The 24,302-nt window shown below is 28.2% G+C and overlaps 4 protein-coding genes and 1 long non-coding RNA gene across 6 annotated transcripts in view; 3 read left to right on the top strand and 2 right to left on the bottom strand.

Moving 5' to 3' along the window:
* The window catches only part of LOC105835833, a 69,871-nt gene that overhangs the window by 7,969 nt on the left and 37,600 nt on the right, over positions 1–24,302 (top strand). The window contains exon 7 of the mRNA XM_036283458.1: positions 426–491. Coding sequence (XP_036139351.1) covers positions 426–491 — 66 coding nt within the window. The remainder of the gene's footprint in view (positions 1–425; positions 492–24,302) is intronic.
* LOC118644601 lies at positions 624–1,424 on the top strand. The gene is made up of 3 exons (XM_036283460.1): positions 624–891; positions 986–1,163; positions 1,262–1,424. The coding sequence occupies exons 1-3, from the start codon at positions 789–791 to the stop codon at positions 1,389–1,391; spliced, it is 411 nt and encodes a 136-aa protein (XP_036139353.1). The 5' UTR covers positions 624–788; the 3' UTR covers positions 1,392–1,424.
* Positions 1,523–3,596, bottom strand: LOC105828563 (homocysteine S-methyltransferase 2). The gene has a single exon (XM_012666944.3). The coding sequence runs from the start codon at positions 2,605–2,607 to the stop codon at positions 1,651–1,653; it is 957 nt and encodes a 318-aa protein (XP_012522398.1). The 5' UTR covers positions 2,608–3,596; the 3' UTR covers positions 1,523–1,650.
* LOC105828561 (vascular endothelial growth factor receptor 1) lies at positions 5,143–23,720 on the bottom strand. 2 transcript variants are annotated; one of them, XM_012666940.3, is made up of 22 exons: positions 23,590–23,720; positions 18,356–18,489; positions 17,708–17,867; positions 17,487–17,611; positions 16,303–16,447; positions 16,004–16,143; positions 15,213–15,390; positions 14,810–14,933; positions 14,248–14,423; positions 13,900–14,066; positions 13,674–13,812; positions 13,281–13,436; positions 12,680–12,856; positions 12,176–12,318; positions 11,935–12,103; positions 11,768–11,868; positions 11,494–11,644; positions 10,772–10,996; positions 10,308–10,476; positions 9,514–9,754; positions 8,809–9,246; positions 5,143–7,841 (listed from the first exon to the last, which is right to left on the bottom strand). In XM_012666940.3, the coding sequence occupies exons 1-22, from the start codon at positions 23,657–23,659 to the stop codon at positions 7,173–7,175; spliced, it is 4,197 nt and encodes a 1,398-aa protein (XP_012522394.1). In that variant the 5' UTR covers positions 23,660–23,720; the 3' UTR covers positions 5,143–7,172. The 2 variants fall into 2 exon arrangements, with proteins under 2 accessions (XP_012522394.1, XP_012522393.1); XM_012666939.3 differs by having other exon boundaries at positions 9,514–9,787.
* Positions 22,317–24,279, top strand: LOC114254163. The gene is made up of 2 exons (XR_003625524.2): positions 22,317–23,609; positions 23,683–24,279. It is a non-coding gene; the product is annotated as an uncharacterized LOC114254163 (long non-coding RNA).

Consider the following 24,302-nt stretch of genomic DNA (forward strand, 5'->3'; position numbering starts at 1 on the left):
GAAAAACGGTATGTTACTTTGAAATATTTAAGTCTAATACAATTAATATATTAAAATAATTAAAATATAAGAATTGAGAAAAAAAGTTATAACTAGGCAAACCTAAATATAACTGTTTTGGAGAAAACATCTAATTCAAACTTGGTCATATACGAGCTGTAACCGGGCAAACTTAACTGTGAGTCTTGGGGAAAAAATTGTAAATTTAAACCAGGCCCAATTCAGGCAAGCTCAAGTTCAAATATCCTAAATAGGTCCTGAGTAGGTTTCAATCCGAAAAGCCTTTATTTTAGATGCTTAAGTAACGCCCGTATGGGGCCAATATTAAATAGGGCATGCCTAGATGAATTTCCACACGGGTTGTACCAAAAATTAGTAAAACAAAAAGAACATGTTTATTTACTTATTTCATTATATTATTGCAGAGATCTGTTGAAACGCAAGACGAAGTCGATAGATCAAGTATCGTAACCACCACACTTTTGGACGTCGTGAGTATTCGTAGTACACTTTTTCTTATTATTAAGTTATTATATTTTCAAAATAGAATTACGTCGACTTATGTCACAATGTAAATTTATGACGTTCTAAATTAGTCAAGTAAGTTATTGAAATTTACTTATTAGCCAAACTGAAGTGGAATATGTTTAGATTCAGTTTTATTTATTTTATTTATTTTTTATTTATTTGTGTGATTTAAGACGATTAATAGATTTGCGTATGCTAATAAATTTTGTAAAATTAAGGTTAAAGGATGGCATGAAATTACTGATATTGCGGCAATATTAATGCAAGAACCATCCGTCACATCTCAATTAAATTATCCGAGTGATGTTCGCACTATATTCATGCAAATATGCACTTTTACCCGGGGTGCGTGTTTTGGTTTAGGTGAGAAAAACACGTATTACTAAAAATGTTACTTTTTTCCGTTACTTTTTTTGTTCTCTAATGTGTTGTAATAAATCGATATTTAATCAATTAGGAGAGAAAATGCTTCATCGAAGAATCGTAGCAATTACTCCGGTTCGATGTTTTCTTATTCCACGATATTGGTTGCTTGAACACAACCGTGCCAATATCTGGGGTCGTGTAAAACAGTTTATGAACTCAAAGTATCCAACAAAGAAACAGCTGTTTAATGAATTTCTTCTAAATCGAAAGTAAATTACATTAAACGCAACTATCGTTTCAGATACCTCTTAATCATTGATTTACTTAATAATTTATAGAAATTCATTCCCTTCGTCTTTCATTTTAGATGGATGACGTACAAGCAGAATTTAGTTACAGATGTTATTAATCGACGTGGTCATTTTCGTAGTAATACAACAATACATGACGTGCCGTATTCCATCAGAATTACAGATGAGATAGATCCTAAATTTTAATTACTTCTCCCATTGTTTCTATTCAATCAATTAATTGATTTAATTGATTTAAATATAGAATTGCGTAGTAACACAACATAATATTGGACAGCACATATATATACATATTTATTTAGAGATTTGCAAAAATAAAATTTAAATGCGTTATTTATTTGACATCTTGTGTATGTATTTTACGTTTATCCAAGCGTTTAATATAAATTTATTATTATAAAAATATGAAGTTATCCTTTCCAATAGTCATTTAATTTATACATGTTTATGCCCGCCGTTGATCTACTTTAGATCTTATTCGTTTGATATCCGCAGCATATGTCCTACAACATCCACCGATGTAGCGAACACCAAGATCTAGCCATTCGTCAATAAACTCGTGCAAAGAGGGGGCTTCCCCTTCCTTCTTCCATCCTTCAGATACTATATATTTTTCTCCGCTATTAGGATATACCACCAACGGTATGAAATCCTTCGACTTGTCCTTATTGATATTTTGCAGCAGAGTAGTAACGAATTGTGGAGCAATGCAATTAACGCCGATCGCTAATATTTGTCCAGGCAGCGCATTTTTGTAACATCTCACGGCAGTCTCCTCAAAATTGCTGCCGTCTGCTAAGCTCTTTCCGTCATTTCTACAGGAAAATGTCAGCCATGCCCGTGCATTCGGAAACTCCTTGAGTAGATCGATTGTAGCCTCAGCTTCGCGGGCGCAAGGTATTGTTTCTATCGCCAATAGATCAACCTCCTTCTCTAGCAGTGCGCGTATGCGAGGCCTATGCCAATCGATCAAAAATTCTCGTGTTACGTTAATACAGTATGAACCAGTATACTCCGAACCATCGTGCAAGCAAGCACCGTAAGGTCCGATAGATCCCGCGATCAGTGGTCTTCGGTTCTTTACATTTTCATCACCTTCTATTTCTTTACTGTAAACATTCACGGCGTCCTTAGCGTAATCTACGGCTTTACGAATAATCTCGAGACTCTCTTCCTCGGTGAAACTCAGATATTTTACAAAACCGTCGATAGTCGCTTGGTACGTGTTCGTCTCGATGATATCGGCACCGGCACGTAAAAAGTCCAAATGAGTAGCGAAGATGGCCCTCGGTTTCGTTACAAGAAAACGTGAGGTCCACAAAGGATCACCATCGATCTTCTCACCCACGTGGGTAGATAATTGCGTGGAAAAACCGCCGTCCAATACTTTTATCTCCGACATAATATTTCTTTTTCTTGTTTCTAGAGATTCAATTTCTTGAAAATCCCGTAGAGGGTCAAGAACGATATCATATAACAACACAAAAGCTTTACTGCGACGAACACAAGTGTACAGTTTGCATCTCGATCGGTTGATGCGCTTCACGATACTACGAGAAACTGGTCCAAAGCGCGGACCTTATACACGTCGCAAAGATAACTGTCTGGGTTGACTTATCGCGTTATCGCGTTCACAATTTGATAGTTAATCATCAACGAAGTGCGTGCCGTCGACGCGACTAAATATTCGCTTCTTCCGGATTACGCGTTGCGCATGAGTTGAATTATATATCTATATATAGATCACCCTACCAAGCGTATTATATGATCGCTGATGCAACATTGCTACTTTATTATGAGCCCGTGAAAGACGAAAACAGAAGAATGTTGATAGGACATTGTCTGACAATATGTCCGACCAAACGTTTATCTTCTGAATTGACAGTTTGACCTCGCGAGGCAAATTTAATACAAAGTTCAAAATACAATCTGAATAGATATATTTTGAGCATAGTCATCAGAAGAACATTAAGTAACACTAACAAGTTATAAATAATCTTTATCAAATAGAATTTAATAACTATTTCCATTGGAGTTATGATGACATTATTACCGTGACGAATCAATATTATTTCTGATAATTGCTAATCAGTAATGCTAATCAATAAATTGATGAGCGACAGTATGATTAATATTAAAATGATTAAACAGAAGTAATTAAAATATTAAAAATTTATATTAAAGATATTTAGCGAAACTGCCCGCAGAAAATTTCATAGTAAAAATTACTATGTATGATGGTAGTCACGGATTAAAAAAGAACTTCCAGAGAATTATACCATAAGTAGTGTAAATATAATGATAATTTGATGAAAAACAGTAAAAATGTTTAGAATTACTTTCTTGATTTGCACTTACTATTTACTATTGTAATTTTTATAAAATTGTTTTTGTGTATATTTGTGCTTAAAAAACTCTATGTTAAAAATAAATAAATAAAAATAAAGAATTAGAAATTATAACTATAATTGATAAACATCATATTACTATCAATGAAACCAGTTGAAAGATTTTCTACGAATAATGTACATCTATAATGTTGACGTATAATCGCACATTAGTAAATCAAGAAAACTTAAGAGAGGCAGTCGTAGGCGTTTATCAATATTTGTTAGCTAGTTGAATAGAATTTTAGCAAAATATTTATTGTGAAGATTAATCTGTCGAGAATAATAGTCGAATTAATAAATGAGAAAAAAATAGCAACATGACTTTTCATATTTTATATTCTTAGTCATGCACAATAAGAACTGGATTTCAAATTTTTAATGAATTTGGAAGAATTGAATTACGTGAAAGTCATTCACTTTGATTTATATCTGAAATAGAGGTACTGGGTATCTGATATACCAACATTTCGTATGTATTTCATCATTTTTTTTGCTTCTTAGAATGTTTAATTAATCATATACTGAAAAAAAAAATGCTAGATTCAAATAAATATTTCTTTGAATAGTGCTGATAACATATTTTATAGAAAATCAATAATATTTATTTCAAACAAGTAATATTTTCTAAATTATAGAAAACTATTACTTGTTTTAAATAAATATTATTGATTTTCTATAAAATATTTTATTAGCACTATTCAAAGAAATATTTATTTGAATTTAGTATTTTTTTCTCTTAGTGTACATTTTTTTAATGGTTTTCTTCAACCAAAAACTGTCGTAAGTAATCAAAATTGTTACACAAAAAATAATAATAACTTATAAATATATTTATCTTTTATTTTTGTTTTATAAATATGATTGTCTTTTATATGTATGTTAAATATATATATTAAAGAGATTCTGTGTGTGAGTGTGTGCGCGCGCGCGCATGCATACACAATTAGCTAAACCGTTTCTTTATAAGAGTAAAAATTATAACTTTTAGAATGTATAAGACTTATTAGAGAAACATTGTCAATATTGACATGGGCTTTCTAAAGTTACATTTTTATATTTTTTTGAAACTAAATATTGCTGTATTAGTATTGATGAAAACATGATCTATTTAGATAATTAAAGAAATAAAAACTCGTAATTTATACTTTTACAACTTTATTTTATATAAAATCTGTTAAAAACGAATATTTTAAAAGTAATTAAAAATAAAATTTGTATTTTATTTTGCAAGTTTAAATTGCACATTTAAATAGTGAGTATATTATTGATAATACATATTAGATCTTACAGAAAATATTAATAATATTAGATTTTATATATTTGTAACTTTCTAAAAACCGTATCTATTTACCTAAATTTTTAGATGATAATTTGATGAGAAGTTTAATTTTAATATTTTTATTTTATAAATTTTATTGTTTAACAAATATATTTTATTACTTAGTTAATCAATTTATTTATAGTTAATTTTTCTATTACAGGGCTGAATCATGTGAATATTTATAATTAAAGAACAAAACTTCAATTGCAGTTTTATAATTTTTTTATTTTTGTCTTATTTTATCATCTACAAAATTATTTCTTAAATTTGGTCTACCTGTTGTTGAATACTTTGCATATTAGAGTTGTTTAAATATTTTTGCTTATATATTTTTATCCAATTATTCCGCTTTTTAATAAAAATTCAATACTATAACATTATGCATTTCATATGTTATATATTTTATTTTTACAAAAATTCGTCTTAATATAATTTAATATTAATAAAGAAAATATTATGAATGTTAAGTACAAATTGTCGAGATCTTTATTTACATATCTCTTATTATTACACACACACGCGCACATTTATATACATATAAAAAGAACATATAATTTGCACATATTAATCACTTTTATGCATTTGCACAGTATAAAACTTTTTAAAACTATATTTTATAAAAAAATTAATAAAAGAATGCTCTGTCATGACTATGTTTTTCATGATAAAGTAAAAAGGTAAAACAATTTAATAACTATATATATTTTGATGGATAAAACATATATATGTTAGTAACCAAATAAAAAATCAACTATAACGCATTTTCTTATTTTCTATGTATTATCTTGCTTAGTTATACTTTTAAGCATAACGTTGTACATATGGTGATATTCATTATTGTAACGTAATATTACAATTAATGATATCCTACAATTACCCTAATTAAGTATCTAGATTTGAAATCTTAGATAACAAATACAAGTAAATGTACACATTCTTACTCAATGATACATTCCGTGTAAACAAATAGATCGATAATGCAATGATGTATGTAGATGCTATAATGTATATAGCAATAGATCAATGATGCACTGATGTATATAGATATACATAATTTGTCATATCTTATATATTTTTTATCAAATCGGTTGATGATTGAAGATCCAATTTATGTATGCTTTTATGCATGCTTTAGCGACATAGCAAAGATATTCTCGATGGTTTATCATTACCTTTCGAGAAGAGTGATCACTTAAAAATCTGATATGTTCTGGATGGATCTGAACTTGGCACAGAAAGCAAACGCGTAACTCTTAAGTCACGATTACCACATACATTAATTATATTTACTTGAAAATAATATCTTTACAAATTTATAGCTTAATAAACGTATTTAATTCTTAGATTTTTTAAATGAGTACGTTAATGAATGCATCAAATAATTCAAATGTTAATAATTCTTAAAGTTAGTGGCAATTTTTTATACCTACTTATTAATGGAAAAGTAATTTAATAAAGTAATTTAAGTTGTTTAATATAAAATTATTCTTACAAATAAGATGAGAGAAAACAGTGTAAAAAAGTTTTGTAAACTAGAAGCTCGCATAAATTGTTACAAAAAAATAAATAAAATAAAAATATTTGCATACCATGTTTAAATATACTGTTCCACTCTCTCGCTGTGCGAGATATCTAATAAGAAAATATTCTTTTTACTTCTACTTACTGTTGCATCCTCGACATTCTATATCGCCATGGCACATTAATTGAGAAATATTTAAAAATATTAAATTTTTGATATATTATCGCGTATTATTATTCCAGTCAGCAAAATGATGGCAAAATGTTAGCAGACTGGCAACAGAATATCAGAAAATGTTAGCAGACTCTGAGGTCCCATTTTGCTAACATTTTGTTAACAGAACACGTTATTTTAACATTAACATACTGGCAGTAGTTGCCAGCAGAAAACAGCAGAGTCTATTAAATTTCTGTTACCAATCTGACGTCAGGTGCTGTCAGCATATTTCTGCTGCAGAGGATGTCAACAAGTTCTGTCAGTTCTGACAGACATTACAAAGTATATTTGAAATCTGTTGCTTTTCTAGCATCAGGTTCTGACAGCAGACTCTGCGCACAATCTGTTTTCTTCAGGTTTGGCTTTCAGAGGGTATAGATACAATTGTAATTAAGACAGTACGAAGTAAAATCACTGCGGTATAGAATTATGCTATAAATTACTAAATCGCAATGAACTTTACTCTTAAAATAATCGGGTAGTTACACAAGAGCGCGCGATTAAAATCTCTAAATGGATTAAGCTCTCTGGTCCATTTCGCGGTTACTAATCATCACATAACTAGGATTGCTAAAACTATCTGGCATACCTTTTCTTAGATCATTTTTTTGTTTTGGCATATTTACATAATTGTCTTGCGTGCTAATAATGGACGGCGCGTAATCTTTTATTCTCGAGTCTATCGTGTCCGGTTGCGTAACATTTTCATCAATGATGTTCAGATCTATCAGATGAAGATTTCGCGGCGTGTTACAATAACCAGAATCTCGATCAATCGGTCTGTCGGCCATTTGATTCTTCATCGCTTGCCTCTGCCGCGCAAACTCCGCCCTTCGCTCTTGAACGTTGATCGGCTTCAGATAGGGATCTTCATGGTTCAGCATGGGAGACTGCTCGACCGCGTCCGGATCCTCGGAGTCCGATGCAGGTGACGGGAATTCGAAGTGCGTATGGTCCTGTGGTCTAGGGCTAAATATACCAGACTCGTCCGTCGGACAACCGGGACTCATGCATAAGTACGACGAATCTGATGCGCCTTTTGAGAATGGCGAGTTTACGTATTCGTGAGTTGGCGATGATAAAACCGCGTGATCTGGCGCGGACATCATCGTCAGATAGTCGTCTTTACCGCTCTCCAAGTTCATTGTGTTCATGTCCATGTATGGTGTATTTAAGCTGATATAGTGCTATAGAATAAAAATAAAAGAAGCTTTTATTATGTGCCGTATCTTCCTTGAAACATAGGGTATATGGCACAAGTATTGACAGCGTTCCAAATATTACAAAACCGATTTTATATATAAATGCTTTTTCGAATATATAAATTATAATTATATTTTCAATTATATTTTTAAATTGAAGGAGTCTACTTATTGTCATAACAGTTTATTAAGCAACATTTAATTATTAAAAGTAAAACTTCAGTTTTCTAATTGAAAGGAAAGCATTTAAGATCGAATTTCTAGTATTTCGGATACTATAAATAATTGGATAATAAATAATTATTTACTCTATGTATTAAAATACTAGTTAATTAACTACTTAATATTATATTAATTGATACAACATATACATTATATGTTAATGTATAAAACACATTATTTCCAAAAATGTTATGTACAATGTTTTAAATTAATATTTACTTTCTTAAATTAAATTATCAAGAATTCGATTAAATCACTGATTACGTCGGTAACTTAAATATTTGATTTTTATTCTTAATGTTGAAAATTATTTCTATTATTTTTGATATTATTTATACTTTTTTTCTTAAAGAATTATTTTACAAATATATTGTGTTGAGAGTGAACGTGATATAGCGCACTGGTGTTCTATTATGTTGAAAATTCTGGGTTCAATCTCGGAAAGAACCAGAAAAATTTTATACTTGTTTTTCTCTTTGATAAAATGACAAACCATTAAGAGTATTCTAGGCCTCGAAACCTCTCTATCTCAGCGGTTTAAAACCAACGTTAAATTGTAGATCCTATATATCTGTGTACAATCTAATATGTGCACATCACAGGTATAATAGACAACGTCGTAAGACGTTCAAAAATCAATATATAGATAGATATATTGTGCTCTCATTCATTGTATCTCGTATCACAACACATGTATTATTATTATAAAACGAATAACAAAATAACTCACCATTCTCACGCTTTCTTCCAATAAATTTCCTATGTTCTCTACAAGATCCGTAAAGCTTGGTCGTAGCGTCGGTTTGGCTTTCCAGCATTGTAACATTATGTCATATACTTCCCGAATAGCATACTCTGGCTGCTCCATTCTGTATCCCTCAATCAATTTTTGATATTGTTTCTCTGCCTCCATACCGGGATACGGCGTCTCAGCCAGAGTAAAAAATTCCCAAAGTACTATGCCGAAGCTCCATATGTCGGATTGCGTTGAAAAAATTCGATCTCTGATCGATTCAATGGCCATCCATTTTATGGGCACTGGACCATCACCTTTTTTTTTGTAATTACCATCTTTGTACATAGTTTTTGCTAAACCAAAGTCACAAATTTTTACTATATTGTCCTCAGCAAGCAAAATATTTCTTGCCGCCAAATCACCATGCAACACCTGTAGAAATGTATTCATATCATTATTATAAAAGATACATTTACGCAAAGCAGATTGAAATAAGATAGGAATATGAATATTTGCATACAGTTTAAGTAAATTTTAAAGATCCAATTTTTTACATTACTTGAAATTACATAATTCTAATTTATTCTAATTACATATTCCACTTATTTATATTTCTAATTGTATTGCAATTATAATATTAACATTTGGCCTTGTTATAATTGATTTCTTAATTTTGTAATTATTTATGTTAAAACTGACCTTTCTTTGACTGAGATATTCCATTCCACGTGCTACTTGGAACGCCCAAGACAATAAATCTTGAGTGCAGATTGGCTTGAGATTTTGATCTTTGTAATCACCGCAGTAATTTGATCTCCAACCTGGCTGAGATAAATTACTGCTGACGCAGCCGTCTGGCGAGAAATTAATCTCTCCAGAATCAGGATTCGATCCCGGACAATAGTGTACCACTATATCGGTATCTGAATTCGCACTAAGACTGCGAGAAAAGGACAATGCGGCATATTTTATCCTGTCACGAAGGCAAAAGAAAAAAGAAGAACATTGTTAAACCGTAACCCCTTGCATGCATTAGTTTATGTATTTTACTTATTGTTTGTATTTATTTTTATGTTATAGTACATTTTTGTTATAACATGTATCATAACGTAAATTATTACACAGATTAATTATGAGTTAGAGGTTTTGAAATTTCTCATGCAAAGTATATATTAATGAGAAGTATAATTGAAGTATATATTAATGAGAAAATTTTTTGTGTTTTTTGTTTATATTTTGGTGTTTATAAAATTTTTAATTTTTTAATTTTACAATTAATCTTATTAATATGTCTTCGAAAATATTTATTAGTGTATGAAGAAAGAATATTTGTTTTTTTAATTAATTTGCATTGCATTTCGTAAAAGTTAGTTGCAGCTAGTTAGAATGCATTTAGAAATATTTTTTACATGCTAGTTAATACAACTATTTAGTAATAAAGTAAGTGTGATAGTTATGATAATAACAGATTATTTGGATTGTGGTAGACAAACCTGTTATTACTATTGATGCTGGCAGTTCTTGTCAATATATCCATACCAATATTAAGATCGAGTTTCCCAGTTTTTGGATCAATTTGATTGATGAAATCATTTCTATGTCTTAAAAGATAATTGTGTAAATTTCCAAAGCGGCAGTATTCAACAATTACTAACAGTTCACCTATTACAACACAATTATTAACATATATATATATATATATATTATATTATATTATATTATATTATATTATATTAAGAATAATTGCGATTAAGGCTCAAATGCGTGAATATTCAGACTTTGTAATTAAATGAACAAAAATTTAATCACAATTTTTAATTCTTGAGTTATCTTATTTTATCATTTAAAGAATTATTTTTTAAATTTTCTGCCATCTGTTATCCTGTATACAGGGATTTTTTAATGTGACGTTTTTAGCAGAGTATTTAATCATTTAACGTGATCATTCAATACATACGTTTTGAAATATTTTTAGTGCAAGCACCAAGTAGATTGACGACATTTAGGTGCTTGCCAAGATGCACCATAATTTTTAGTTCACTTGCAAGTGCACGAACATAAGTTGGATTAGTGGTTCGACGAACCATTTTCACGGCAACGGTAGTAACGGTTTCATTTTCACATATTCCTTGCGCTTCCGCTTTCATTACTACTCCGAACTCGCCACTGCCCAATTGTTTTCCTAAAAAATAATTAATCAAAATTACTACTAAGATAAATTGTTTGGTATTTATTACGTGGTATAACGTAAAGATTTATCGCACTTAACCTATGTAAACTTGGCATCCGACTTTCATAAAAAAAGTTTTTTTAATACGCATCCGCAATACGATTCCGAAACAGCACCCGCTTTCGGATTTGAAATATCTTCAAAATTGGCGAAGATAGCACCAACCCCTATTTTGAAAATTTGGTACAATCGCCCCTTTAGGGCTACGAACGAAACCGGCGGTGGTACGAACAGGTACAAACGATGCTTAATCGAATGGCACTTGGTAGATTACTGTATCTCAAAGTGGGATGCTGACGATTTTTTAAATCCCTATAACTTTTACTCCTTTGAGGTACAAACCAAACAAAAGTGTTACAAACGGGTACAAACCGGGTACAATCGAATGCGTATTTAAAAAGAATTTTTTATGAAAGTCGGGTGCCAAGTTCACATAGGTTCGCGCTTACCTAGCTTCAATCGTTCTCTTGGAAATTCCCATTTCTTATCATAAGGAAGTAATTCCGCTTGATCATCAACCGTCAAATCAGGATTTAAACATTCTAAAGCACCTTCTTCAAAGTGCATAAGACCCGCTTCCATCAATTCTTTTCGCATTTTCTGTGTAATAATTCAATTATAATTAAATTAAATTAAATTTTTTATAAAACATTTTCTTATGAAATAATATCTAATTATATTTTATGTACGTAACTTATAACTATTATAGAATACTTAATTCACCTTTTCACGACGAATCTTAATCGTAAAAAAGATTGCTACAATCAGTAGGATTAAACCAAGGATAGCTACTATAGCAGCAAATATTACGTCATGTTTGTGTCCTGTAAAAATTTTAGGTTTTTAATCCGTTTAATACTATTTTATGAATAATATTGTTTAAAGCCGACCTTTTGCATTTTTCACCGTTATCTGCTGGAAAGTCTCATTGGTACCCAATCGACTAATAGCCTGACATGAATATTTTCCGCTATCGTGTTGCTTCAAGTATCTTATATTAAGTTCTTGATAATTATATTTAAAAAAGTATTGATCATTTTCCTTTAGCAATGTATCATCCTGAAAATTATTAAACAGAAATAAATATACTTATGCATTGCGCTTAGTTTTATTATATAAAAGTACACGTACTTTATACCAGGCCATTGTTGGTTTTGGCATTCCTGCTGCGAAACATTGCAAAATCACTGTCTTGTGTCCTTCGGCAATCACATCGATAGTTCGTATTTCAGTTTTATTCATATTAGTTTTGGTGAAAAACGGTGGGATTGGATCTGTAAGATATATGTAACATATATAAAAAATTAGTTTACACATTTTATTAGTGTAAACATACCTCATTGAGAAAAATGTTTTGTATTATCAAGCAAAGCTTTGGTTAATGTATGGCTAATGAAATAATATCATTAATTACAAAATTTTGTCGTCTTAATAAAACATTTTTATTAGACAATCAAATTTTTAATTAACATAATTTTACTTATTAGTTACATATAAATAAAATTTTGTTTATTACTTTTCTCAATGCTCGATTTAAAAAAATACAGAAACATTTTTATAATAAATGAGCTATGTGTGTACACAAGATAATAAATAGGGATAAATAAATTGATTGCGATGTATGTATTAATATACCGAAAATATCTAATTTGTAGTTGTCGTAGTCAGAAAGAGCGTCTGAAAATTCATGATGCAAATTCATTATTTTGCCAGTACAGAAATATTCTTGGGCATCTGATTCTTCGACATTATAAATCTTTAATGAAGATCGATAAGTAAATGGGGTTCTATACTGCACAATCTGTAATCTTTCTGAAAATATCAAAGATCATATAATCGTTATGTATATTAAAAATTATTTGTTAACATTTCTAATATTTTACATAGTACAGTACAGTATGTGCAAGTATATTGTAGTACATACAAATAATAATAGTGAAAAATTTTTTATGATAAACTTTTTATGATAAATTTTTTAATATGCAATAATATAAAAATAAAATAAAATATTACGACTTAGTAAAAGGGATATAATATAACTAAAAATATTGTATTACAAATATTAAATTATTATATGCACAATATGTATAATTTATTTTTATTTTTATTTTTTATATAAAGGTATTAATTTTTAGAATTTATTTTCTTAAAAAAAAATTCTATAAGATGTTACAGCTAATATTTAGAAATAATTAATTGTTTTTTAAGTTTATTTCAATTTTCTTAAAATAATTACCTGTTTCCACAAGTGGCTTTTCAGTTTGATTTACGAATATAGTCCATGTAAAATCGTTGGTATAATTATAAACAGAAGCGGCACATATTAATTCTATATCATCACCTTTTGTCACAGGTTCTTTTGGCGCAATAATGCCAAATGCGCCCACTCCATCTAATTAAAAATTAAAATAGAAAATGTATTAATTTTTGATATATTGATTTAAAAATATCTTTAGACCAAAATTTTTTATTAATCTATTTTGATAAGACAATAATCTGCTCAATAACGCAGATTTTGTCTTTTTTAATTTTATCTTCAACACATATCCGGACTTTATTAAGACACACATGAAATGAGTGTAATTAAAAGTTGTAAGCTATATGCAAAGGGAAGTATATATATTCTTACCGGACACAAGAATATTTTCAGTCACAGAATCACAGGCAAGCACATTACAAGTCTTACAAGTTATTCTCCCCGATACCTCGATAGGCATTCTTACTGTCGATTCGAATTTAGATCTGTAAACTGCGCTTTGCGTTACGTCCTGTAAAATTCATAAATTTTTCTCATTGTATAAAATGCAGACAAAGATTTGTCTGATGGAATTAAGTCAACATAAAGTTATGTTTACCGTTGGATATATAATTACTGAATCCTCAAGTGATGGATAATTAGGACACTTTAAAAAACTCCATGTTATGTTTGGAGGCGGATTAGAAACTACTTCGCAACGAAATTCTGTACTTTCGTTAGGTGGATAATAAGGTTCAATAGTTGTTAATATGGAAACTGGCTTAGCTGAAATCAGTGTAATAATGTTAGAACAATAGTTATAAATAAATAGTCTCATCTACGTTGCATTATAGTTGTGTAGCGTACTTATTGCAGTTTTTTTTTTATTATATTTATTTTAATATTAGAATATTAGAATTTTAATTTAATATTAGAAATTTCGTGTTTAATGTAAAATTTTTTTTACCTATAACGTCAAGTGTAAAGTTTAATTTTTTGATCATGTAATCATTTTTGGCTTCAAGTGTATAATTTCCTGTATCCATTACGTTTAATGAGATTATTTTTAAAATGGTTGCCGTTGCACTTGTATTTACAAAATACTTTGTGTTTTCTATAATTTCCTCGTGATTCGGTTTGAACCTGCAATAAAGTCAGTTACTTGTCACTTACAATGTCTATGAAAAAATATGAAGCTGTTATCAGTTGTAAAGATGGTAGTAAGAAAAACATATGTATTTTTTATTTGTATTAGAACGGATACTGTGCGTAAATCAAGGAACTAATGTATTCTTTTATTTCACAAAAATATGTATATAAATAATTATTGAATATGATCGAAACTATGTTTTTATTAATTGTTAACGTCTAAAAAGAGAAAAAATATCTAAAAAGAGAAAATTTTAGGTATGTAAAAAGTTATTATTGGTTACTCAAGGTAAATTTATTAAAAAATCCATCCGATTAATAACTGAAGAGACTGATATTAATATAATTTTCTGATTTTTAAGAATTGAGCTTTTAAATACCATTGTAAATGGGGTTTGGGATATCCATCGACATAAACCACCCATTGAACGTAGCTGCCACTTTCTGCTTGATAATATTTATCAGTATGCTGAGGCACAAGATTAATATATTTTATTTCTGGATCTAAAATAAAAAATATAATTTAAAATAAAATTGAATTGTGGCAAAAATACAAAAAATATATACACAATTTGAGCTAATTTTACGCTGTACATTGCGATTCTGAATTATATGTTTTTTTAAAAATATATATACATATTTGTTTTACCATTCTCGCATATCCAATTAAGATTTATTGCTTATATACGACTTCAGTTAGAAGTAATTTACCACAATTATTTATAAGTATACAATTGTCTCAGTTGTATGCTTATAACAAAAACAAGTTAATGATAAACTAACCATGTATCGTGATAGTCTTCGTTACTTTCTTGATATCATGAATCGACCTAATGACACATTCATATTCTCCCGCGTCCTTGTCTGTTACATTAAGTATCGTCAACTGACACGTATCTAGTACAGAATTTCCGTCAAGCTGTTTCCTGAATTGTTGAGTGCTTATTCTATTACTATTATTCTAAAAAAACACACACAAGGTCACGTGTACATTTATATACGAGTGATAAACATAATCGAAAAGGAAATCTTTACCAAAATAGATCAAATTTATCAGAGCAGATTTAATTTTACAAGATTAATACAATTAGATCTGCTCGTATATAATTTGATATATAATTTGATCTTTGATACGTTTCGTGATTGATACTTTGAAGATATTTTCCGGATAATAATCAAGCAAATTTATATTCATTTATATATAAATATATATATAATTTATATATATATATAAGAATTTGTTTATTGCACATTAATAAAGTGTGTTTTAAATTTTTAGAGATGAGTAGATTCTCAAAACCAATTTGTTTTTCTATTCTTATTTGAAAAAGAAGTAACTAATTCGAAACATAAATTTGTAATGTATTAAATGTAAATTTAACACTTTTTTACTTTAGAGATAATAAAAGTAATTAAGTGATAAAATTATGTTTGAGAAACTAAAAAAAAGATGAAAAAACAAAATTTGAGAGAAGAAGAATCAATTAATGACTCTTCTTGTCGAACACGCTTTTAATTAAAGTTCAATCTTATTCTAATTTTGTTTTACTACTTGAAAATAAGAGGGCATTTACCTGTTGTGGTGTGTTCCAATCAAACACATATCGCATAGATATCTCCACTTCCACGGTACAATTCACGTAGAGATCTTGTCCGCGTGTAACATGTAGCAAGTTCTCGTCTTGAATTTTTGGTTCAGGTAAAGTTTGTTTTACTATGCAAACAATTTAATTATTTTTATTAAATAGAACGAATCATTGAATCGATATTGTTTTACCATGAAATTCGAACGATTACTGTGATGTAAGTAGCACTTTCGAATGTCATATATGTATGTGACTGAATTAACATCTCGAGCTGAGACCGCACTTACGATGCACAGACAACACGTAATTGACCGCGTGCTCTTCGCCGTCCTTCTCTATCAAACATTTGTACCAATTACTATGTTTTACTAGCAGGTTCTTAATTGTGAAACCAATTCTCGGATCAAATGATGCCTCTTCTATTTGTTCTTCCTGCACATTGACATAAAACATTGAAAGATTTTAGAAAAATTTGCAATAAATGACAAGTAAAATTAACAACTACTTCTGATATTTATAACACACGTTATACACTGAAAAAAAATTTATTAGATTGAAATAAATATTTTTTTTAATAATACTAAGCATAGGTTTTGTAAAAAATAAATAATATTTATTTCAAATAAGATAATATTTTCTATAATTTAGAAAATGTATTATACATTTTCTAGATTGATAGAAAATGTACATATAATACATTTTCTAAATTATATAAAATATTATCCTATTTAAAATAAATATTACTTATTTTTTATAAAACTTCTGCCTGGTACTATTTGAAAAAATATTTATTTTAATCTAGTAAATTTTTTTTAGTGTATAGTTTATAATATTTGAAAAAACTTGAAAAGCAATAACATGTTAATGGCCTTTTAATTTACTACGTTACGATTCTTTACTTTATTTATAAATATAATATTGTAAAAGATTAAGATTCTTTTATAGAAAGCTATTAACTGAATCTATAAATAAAAATAAATTAATAATTTTATACAATTTTCCTTCTAGTTGTAGTGCGTTTATAATCACGTATTCTACATACGTATATCTAAACGTGTAGGAACACAAATTTATTCCTTAATTAAGTTTTTAAGCTCTTGAAATAGAATTTAAATGTGAGTTATTTAAAAAGTTGAGCATAAATTTTCTTAAACATATCAATGAGTTGTGTATGACCTATACGGTCAAATATTGGATCTTAATGATGGCTATGATTTTTTCTATTAAATTTAATTTTCTTAGTTTTATTTTAAACTGCGCGCCGACAGGATTCGTCAGATTTAAGACACAGTTAATAAGTTAAATTTCGATTTAACTTTTTCGATGCTCGAGAGCATCTTAAAATCCCCCACTTCCTATCTTCCCCGAAAAAACTGTAAATTAATTTATTGCGAAAAATAATACCTTAGCCATGAATTTTATTCTTAAATTGCAAAATGTTTTCTGATAATTTGTCGCCAATATTACTTACATTATTGTCAGACAAGATGGGTATTAGATCTGGTGATGTAGTTCTGCATGGTATTACAATACTGTCGCCAGCAACTGCACTGAGATGAGCATATGTATCTGCTTCCACGAATAAACTTGTATTGGCTGTAATAAATTAATACAAAGTTTTAAATACAGTAAATAAAATGGAGACACAAATGTTTTCTTATTAATCCGAATATTAACGCGATTTGATCTTACATTTCACATAAACGTACAACGAGCTTTCTTCATCATCGCGATCGATGCAGCTGTACCGGCCTGTATCGCCGAAAACAGTCTTAGGCCTTTGGAAAACACATGTGTAAGTGTTATTTTCAAAATTTCTCGTTATTTTCGTTTTTGCATTTGAAGTATTAACCTACAAAAATATACAAAATTTAATAGACATGTCAAAACTTGACAAAAATTTTTTAACAAGAAAAATATAATTTTTAATGCAATTTTTTTTAAATAAATAAATACTTATTTGACAATTTTAATTTTTTAGATAGAAAATAAAATATTAAAAATTTGTTTGTGAAATAGTATTACACTTTTTTTACTAAACTATTTAAAAAACAATATTAAAAAGAATACATACAGTATATAAGTTTATAAGTATAAAAATAAATTAAACAATTTATAATTATCAGAAATAAAACAATTTAATTTTTTAAGAAATTATTTAAATAAAATTAATAGGAAAATATATGTATAAACTAAATAAATAAATAAATAAATAAATATATATATATATATAGATACACATATATATTGTTTAATTAGAGAATATCGCATATTTTTCTTTTATGACAGATATTTTCTCAATAAATAAACAACATTGAAATTTAGTCCAATAATACATACCGATTCTTCAAAGGCTTTAGGATAGAGAAACTCAATTTCTGTGTTACTAGTGCATGTGATCTCTAAAGATTCTCCTTCGTTTATTACAATTTGTTCTTGGTCCGGCGAGATAATTGGTTTCGTACTTGCCGTTACTAAAGAAAAAAAAAAACGAAATTAATTTATATAAATCAAACATGATCTTTTCAATATGCTACTAAAATGTATCAGGTAATTTTTTTTACAATCCTATAATAGAGAAATATTCTTTATTCCTAACTTTGCATTGCCTATTAATAACATAACCATTTTTTAATTGCAATTTATTATAAGATAATATGAAACGTATTTCTGTCGAAATAGGATAGAAGTTATTGTTGCGGGACGGGAATATGATTAACAAGTTTTGCAAGAAATGTCGTCACGTTAGCCGCAATGTCCTGCGGATGATTGGGTTTATCTGGCCCTTCTCGTTAGTCTCTTTTATATGAAATAACGCACGTGCCGTCAATTTGTTTCTGCGCAAATACGTGGCTAGGAAGGAAGTCCCTTTTTCCTCTCTCGATAACGTGCTCGTACTATCAGCTAGTGTGTTTGTTGCAGAAGGAAATATAGAAACGCAGGCAACTGAGATTTGCAAATACAGAGATGATTCGGAACTAATTTATACGTAATAAAGAGAGTAGTATATGATGTAAGTTTATGACGGAAAGTTATATACTAATCTTTGCACAGTCATGTACGTAAATATGATACGAATCTTGTAAATAACATAGAAAAGGCTATCACACACATTACTGGAAATGTTCGTTATTATTAAAATCTATTATCGTAGTTAAAGATGATAAAATTATGAGACATAAACAAAATAAAATATTAAGAAACAAAGAAATAAAATTTACTAAGAAGAAATACATAAACTTGCAAAATTGAAAATCATAAAAACTGTTTTAACAATTTTAATTGTTTTTAATATAGTTTTGTTTATCAAACAAATCCATTGTTCAAATTTGGCTATTAATTTTAAAAAAGTGGCATTAAAAATGAATATTTTAAGAGTTTTCCTAAAATTTCAGTAATGGCGGTGAATTTTTTTTCTAAATTTTATTGTTATGCAAAAGTATCAATTTTTAACTTTAAATTTTGTTTTACTTTAATATTTTTTTAAATAATATATACTATCTGATAAAATTTTCATCTTTTTTAGGAACGCTTTTACCTATAAAAAAAAAAACAAATGTGTGTACTTTTTGAAACACAGTAAGTTTTATTTGAAATATTTTTTTAAATATCGAATGGTTCATGAGATATAATTATGTGGAAAGATTATATAAGATCATCCTGTATACATAATGAAATATTAAGAACTTGAGAATTCTTGAAGAAAAGTCGCTAATATGATATATGTCTTCTAAAATAACCTTTTTCTCTCGGAAAGTAAACTTTATTAATACTAATGGAAACATTTTAATTTGATAGGAAAAAGTAAAAATTCATAATTTATGTAGAATTCGTAACTGGTTTCTATACAAAATTAGCTGAAAATGAATTTTTCAAATCTAAAGTAATTCTCTTACGACTTTTTTTGCAAATTACGTAATTTAAATAATATTATAGTGAGTATATTACAGATAATAATAGCTTATTTTATATTCTAAAACTGTATTTTATATTTTTTCTTTTTTCTTATATTGCAGTTTAACACATAAAATTGTAATACAGTGTAAACTGGCACATCTGTTGATAAAACAAACTATAAGAAACATGATAAAAGTAAATATGATAAAAAATAGAATAAAAGGATATTATTATATGAGATCAATCTATTAATTATAAAATTGGTAATCCAATCTAATCTTTATACTGGTCCATGATAAACCTTTAGGGTTTTTATCGTCGTGAAAGTCAGATAATAGATACAATGATCCTGTTTATTTTGTTTAATATTATATATGTTTAAGTTTGTTTTTTTATGTGTTTTGATGCTGTTGTAAAAATAAGTACTTTTTGTTAAAAAAGCTTAAGGAAAAACATAAGTTATGCTAGTTTAAAGAGTTAGAATTATTTAGTATAATTTGCTTTTGTATTTCAAGAAATCGATAGAAAAGGATAGAAAACCAAATTAAGTTTTATTGAAATCTTATAATTTTATAATAAAGTTATTATTTTGATTAATTTTATTTAATTTTATAACAATGTTAATATTTCAATTAAACTTACACATTTCATTTGTAGAAATTTTAATTTTTGTTGTTACTTAATAATATTTTACTTAAGTAATTAATTATTAATTTAAACGTGTAATACGCTTTTTTTGATACAATTTGTTGAGTTATCTATTCAATTTGATCCAATTTAATATGAAAATTACATTTAAAAAAATGATAGATAATTTACGTACATGTAAGAAATACTAAAATTATTTATATAAATACAGAATATATCATATATAAATTGAAAATATAGAATATGATTATATTAAATTTGATACAACACAAAATAAACATTGATTAAAAATTATTACTAAATTATATGCTAAATAACAAAAAAGGTACCAAATCTAATATTTACGAATCAAAAATACGATAATATTATATAGATTTTTAAAAATTTAATTTTATCGGATTTTTTAAGCAAAAATATTCTAACTTGTTCAGTGACAGAAGCATTTGGGAATTGCTTAGAAAGTTTCTAGAAACAGGTATTAAAGAAGTTAAGGAAATTTGTACTATCTGATAGAAGACATTTCCTAGTTTACATTTGTTTTCAAAATTTTATTTTTAGCTTTTGTTTAAAAAATACTATTTAAAATAAAGTTATACCAGTATTGACAACCTTTTTTTATTAATGTGTAATATATGTCATGGTGTATAGATATGTGTAATTTATAAAATTTATTATACATTATAAATATTACTAAAAATGTCATTTTTTAACAAAGCAGTTAAAACTACTATTAACATAAATTTGGGAAGTCATAAATTTTATTAGCAGTAATGAGAGAATGAAATAAAAAGCGATCGTAACACGTAATGATGTTATTTCTAATAATACGTTTATAAGATTAAGCTAGATGCATATGTTGTCATCGAACAAAACATGTACATGCAGTACGAATGAAATGACTAATGCAACCAAGTGTTATTCGTTTCATATGCGGTTAATATTGATATTTTTTTTACATCCGTATCTTACGGATGACTCTGTTCTGGCCATCTATTGTGATCTTTATGGAGTATCTTTAGATGTTACATTACGTAGTAGACCTTGGTATAGTAATTGATTATTAGATTGCCGAATAACATTTGTTAGAACGCCGCACGAAACCAAGTTCAATAAAACTTCATCAATGATATACCACTGAGAGATAATTGACAGTAAAAAATACGTGAGAGTAAATACATTTTGTGAGATATATCACATATTTTTATTTGAAACAAAACGTTAATTGTATTACTTCAATTTGCTAAATATATAATTCTGCAACAATTAGTTATTACGTTAATTAACTAAAAAGACTTACAAAAAAAAATATAACATTTGTTCTTTCATTATTTTGTTATGTTTTATCTATGTAAATGTCATCCTAATTCTAAAATGTCTTGTTTTAATAAGAATATAATACAAATGGATCATCATAAAACAATTGATAAGAGAAAGGTTTAAAGTTCTCTTACTTACAATTTAAAACCTTACAGTATCATAACAAATATCAACTGATTAACATTTTTTTGCTCCAGTCCAAAAACTGGACGTAGTTTAGAGGATCAATAATACAAGAGCTGCTTATGCTAGGAAAAAAGCCAAAAATGTGAATATAATATGTGAAAAGTATAATATCTCAAATAATCTCGTTTGTTTTTAAAAAGAATACAAAATTAATTACATTTAGTTTTTATTACAGAATTATGTTTTATTATTCTTTTCATTTATAACTAAGATTTTATTTTTAGAAAAATTATTTTTTGTAATGCTATATTATTTGATTGTAATGCTATATTACTGATAAATTTATTATACATTATAATAAGTAAATAAATTTTGTGTATTTATTTACCACATAACTTGTCTACATAACAATTAAACTACACATCACATAAAACTTTATATCTGAAATACTTAAAGGCTTATATTAGAAATCTTTTTGTTATCACATTTTTTGTCATTATTTTTTAATTATATTTCCACAATAGAGTATATTTTCATTTTTTACTGAAGTAATTTTTGATCTAGATAGAAAATTGCTGCTAAAGTTTTTGTATTATTTTTAAATTTAATAAGAACAATTTGAAAATTTTAAATAATTTTTTATAATTTCTTTTATTATTTTGTAAATGTGTATAATATATCCTTAAATTAAAAGAACTATTATAGTTTAATATTCATTGACTTTCTATATCACAAAGTCTGGTCCTGTTAAAAGCTTATCATTTTTCTATGAACATATGCGTTTAACAGTCTTCTTACTGTGAGTGCTTTATCAGTACAGGTGAGAGAGATTGACCGTTCTTTGGGTCAAAATATGAGTCATACAGCATTTATTCTATGTGTCTTTTCAATATCGTATCGACTTTATTGATTACTTCATCGACTCGATCGTTTTACATGATTATAAGAGCAATTTTGTTAAATGTTTTAATCGTGTCACGTAACATCATTCATTGAGTAATCACTGCAAATTTTTTCCATTCAGTTTTAAAATATTTAGATTTTAAAACTGAATGGAATGACTGAAATGTAATAATAAAAATCAATGAAAATTGAGTTCTGAATAAATTTGATTTTGACAATTTTGATGTTATGTTATTACAAATTATAAAATAGTAATGCAGAATTTTGCATGAGATATTTTCCAATTTATGGCAATTTTGTTTACAAAATTATATATAATTAAAAGAAGGATCATGTAATTAGTAGAATTTTATGTTAAGCATTTTTATGGAAATTATCATTAAAAAAAATATATGCATTATTTGTTATATTTAATATATTCTTCAATAACAGATAGCACGGCGCGTATACCAGACGTTAATCTACTTAATTGAGGTTCAATGTTCTTTGACCAATAGAAATAATGCTCTGACACTGTTTTAATCAACCGATCGGTATTCGTTGAATATGCTTCTACGTCGCACATGTTAAATAAAATCTGACACCAATAAATGTGACTCAGTGCAGGCAGCCACGTGATCACGTTACGCTTCAGTGAAGAATCTTCGTGCACACGAGAATCAGGTGTGCGTTGCATTAATTACCTTGACAGAACGCTAAGATGGTGAGCGGGATCCAGACGTGGAGTCGTTTGCGGTGCGGCAACATTTTCATTTTTCACACACTTTACGTTACAGATTTCTCACATTTTTCGCACATCTATGCAGCAATTGTATTTTACACTGATGCAGCACGATAAACAGGTTGGACGCGAACGCGTCCCGGAGAACAGGTCCCGGAGCCTCTCCTCATGGGCCCAGTCACTCTCCACTTCGGAGACTTTCATACTAAAACTCGCCGCAAGGCGCGACTCAGCGAACAGGCCCCACCCGGTCGGTTTCCCGTTCGAGTAGAATTTATCGGAGACGACGTCATCATCTCGCGACATCATTCGCTTTCTGTTAACAAGAGGCACCTACAACGAACTGATTCTTAGTTGCACCGGCCGGCAATCTTTTCGTCTTTATCATAAACTACATTATATGTATTATGGAAAAAGTAGTTTTAAAGCTAGATACTAATCTAAAAATAATTTTTTGTTGATTTATTAAAATAACTATGAAGAATGTTCAACTATGATGATCAATAGTTTAAGCGTTCTATATAATTATTTTGATGATCTAACCTCTAATAAAAAATTATTTTTAATAAAATACTTTAGTAAAATAGATCTAATGTAAACTGTGTAAACTGATTACTCCAAATGAAAGAACGCGTATCGCACGCTCATACCGGAAGAATTAAATATGGTTTCATG

The sequence above is a fragment of the Monomorium pharaonis genome, chromosome 2 (assembly GCF_013373865.1).
Source record: "Monomorium pharaonis isolate MP-MQ-018 chromosome 2, ASM1337386v2, whole genome shotgun sequence".
NCBI lineage: Eukaryota > Metazoa > Arthropoda > Insecta > Hymenoptera > Formicidae > Monomorium > Monomorium pharaonis.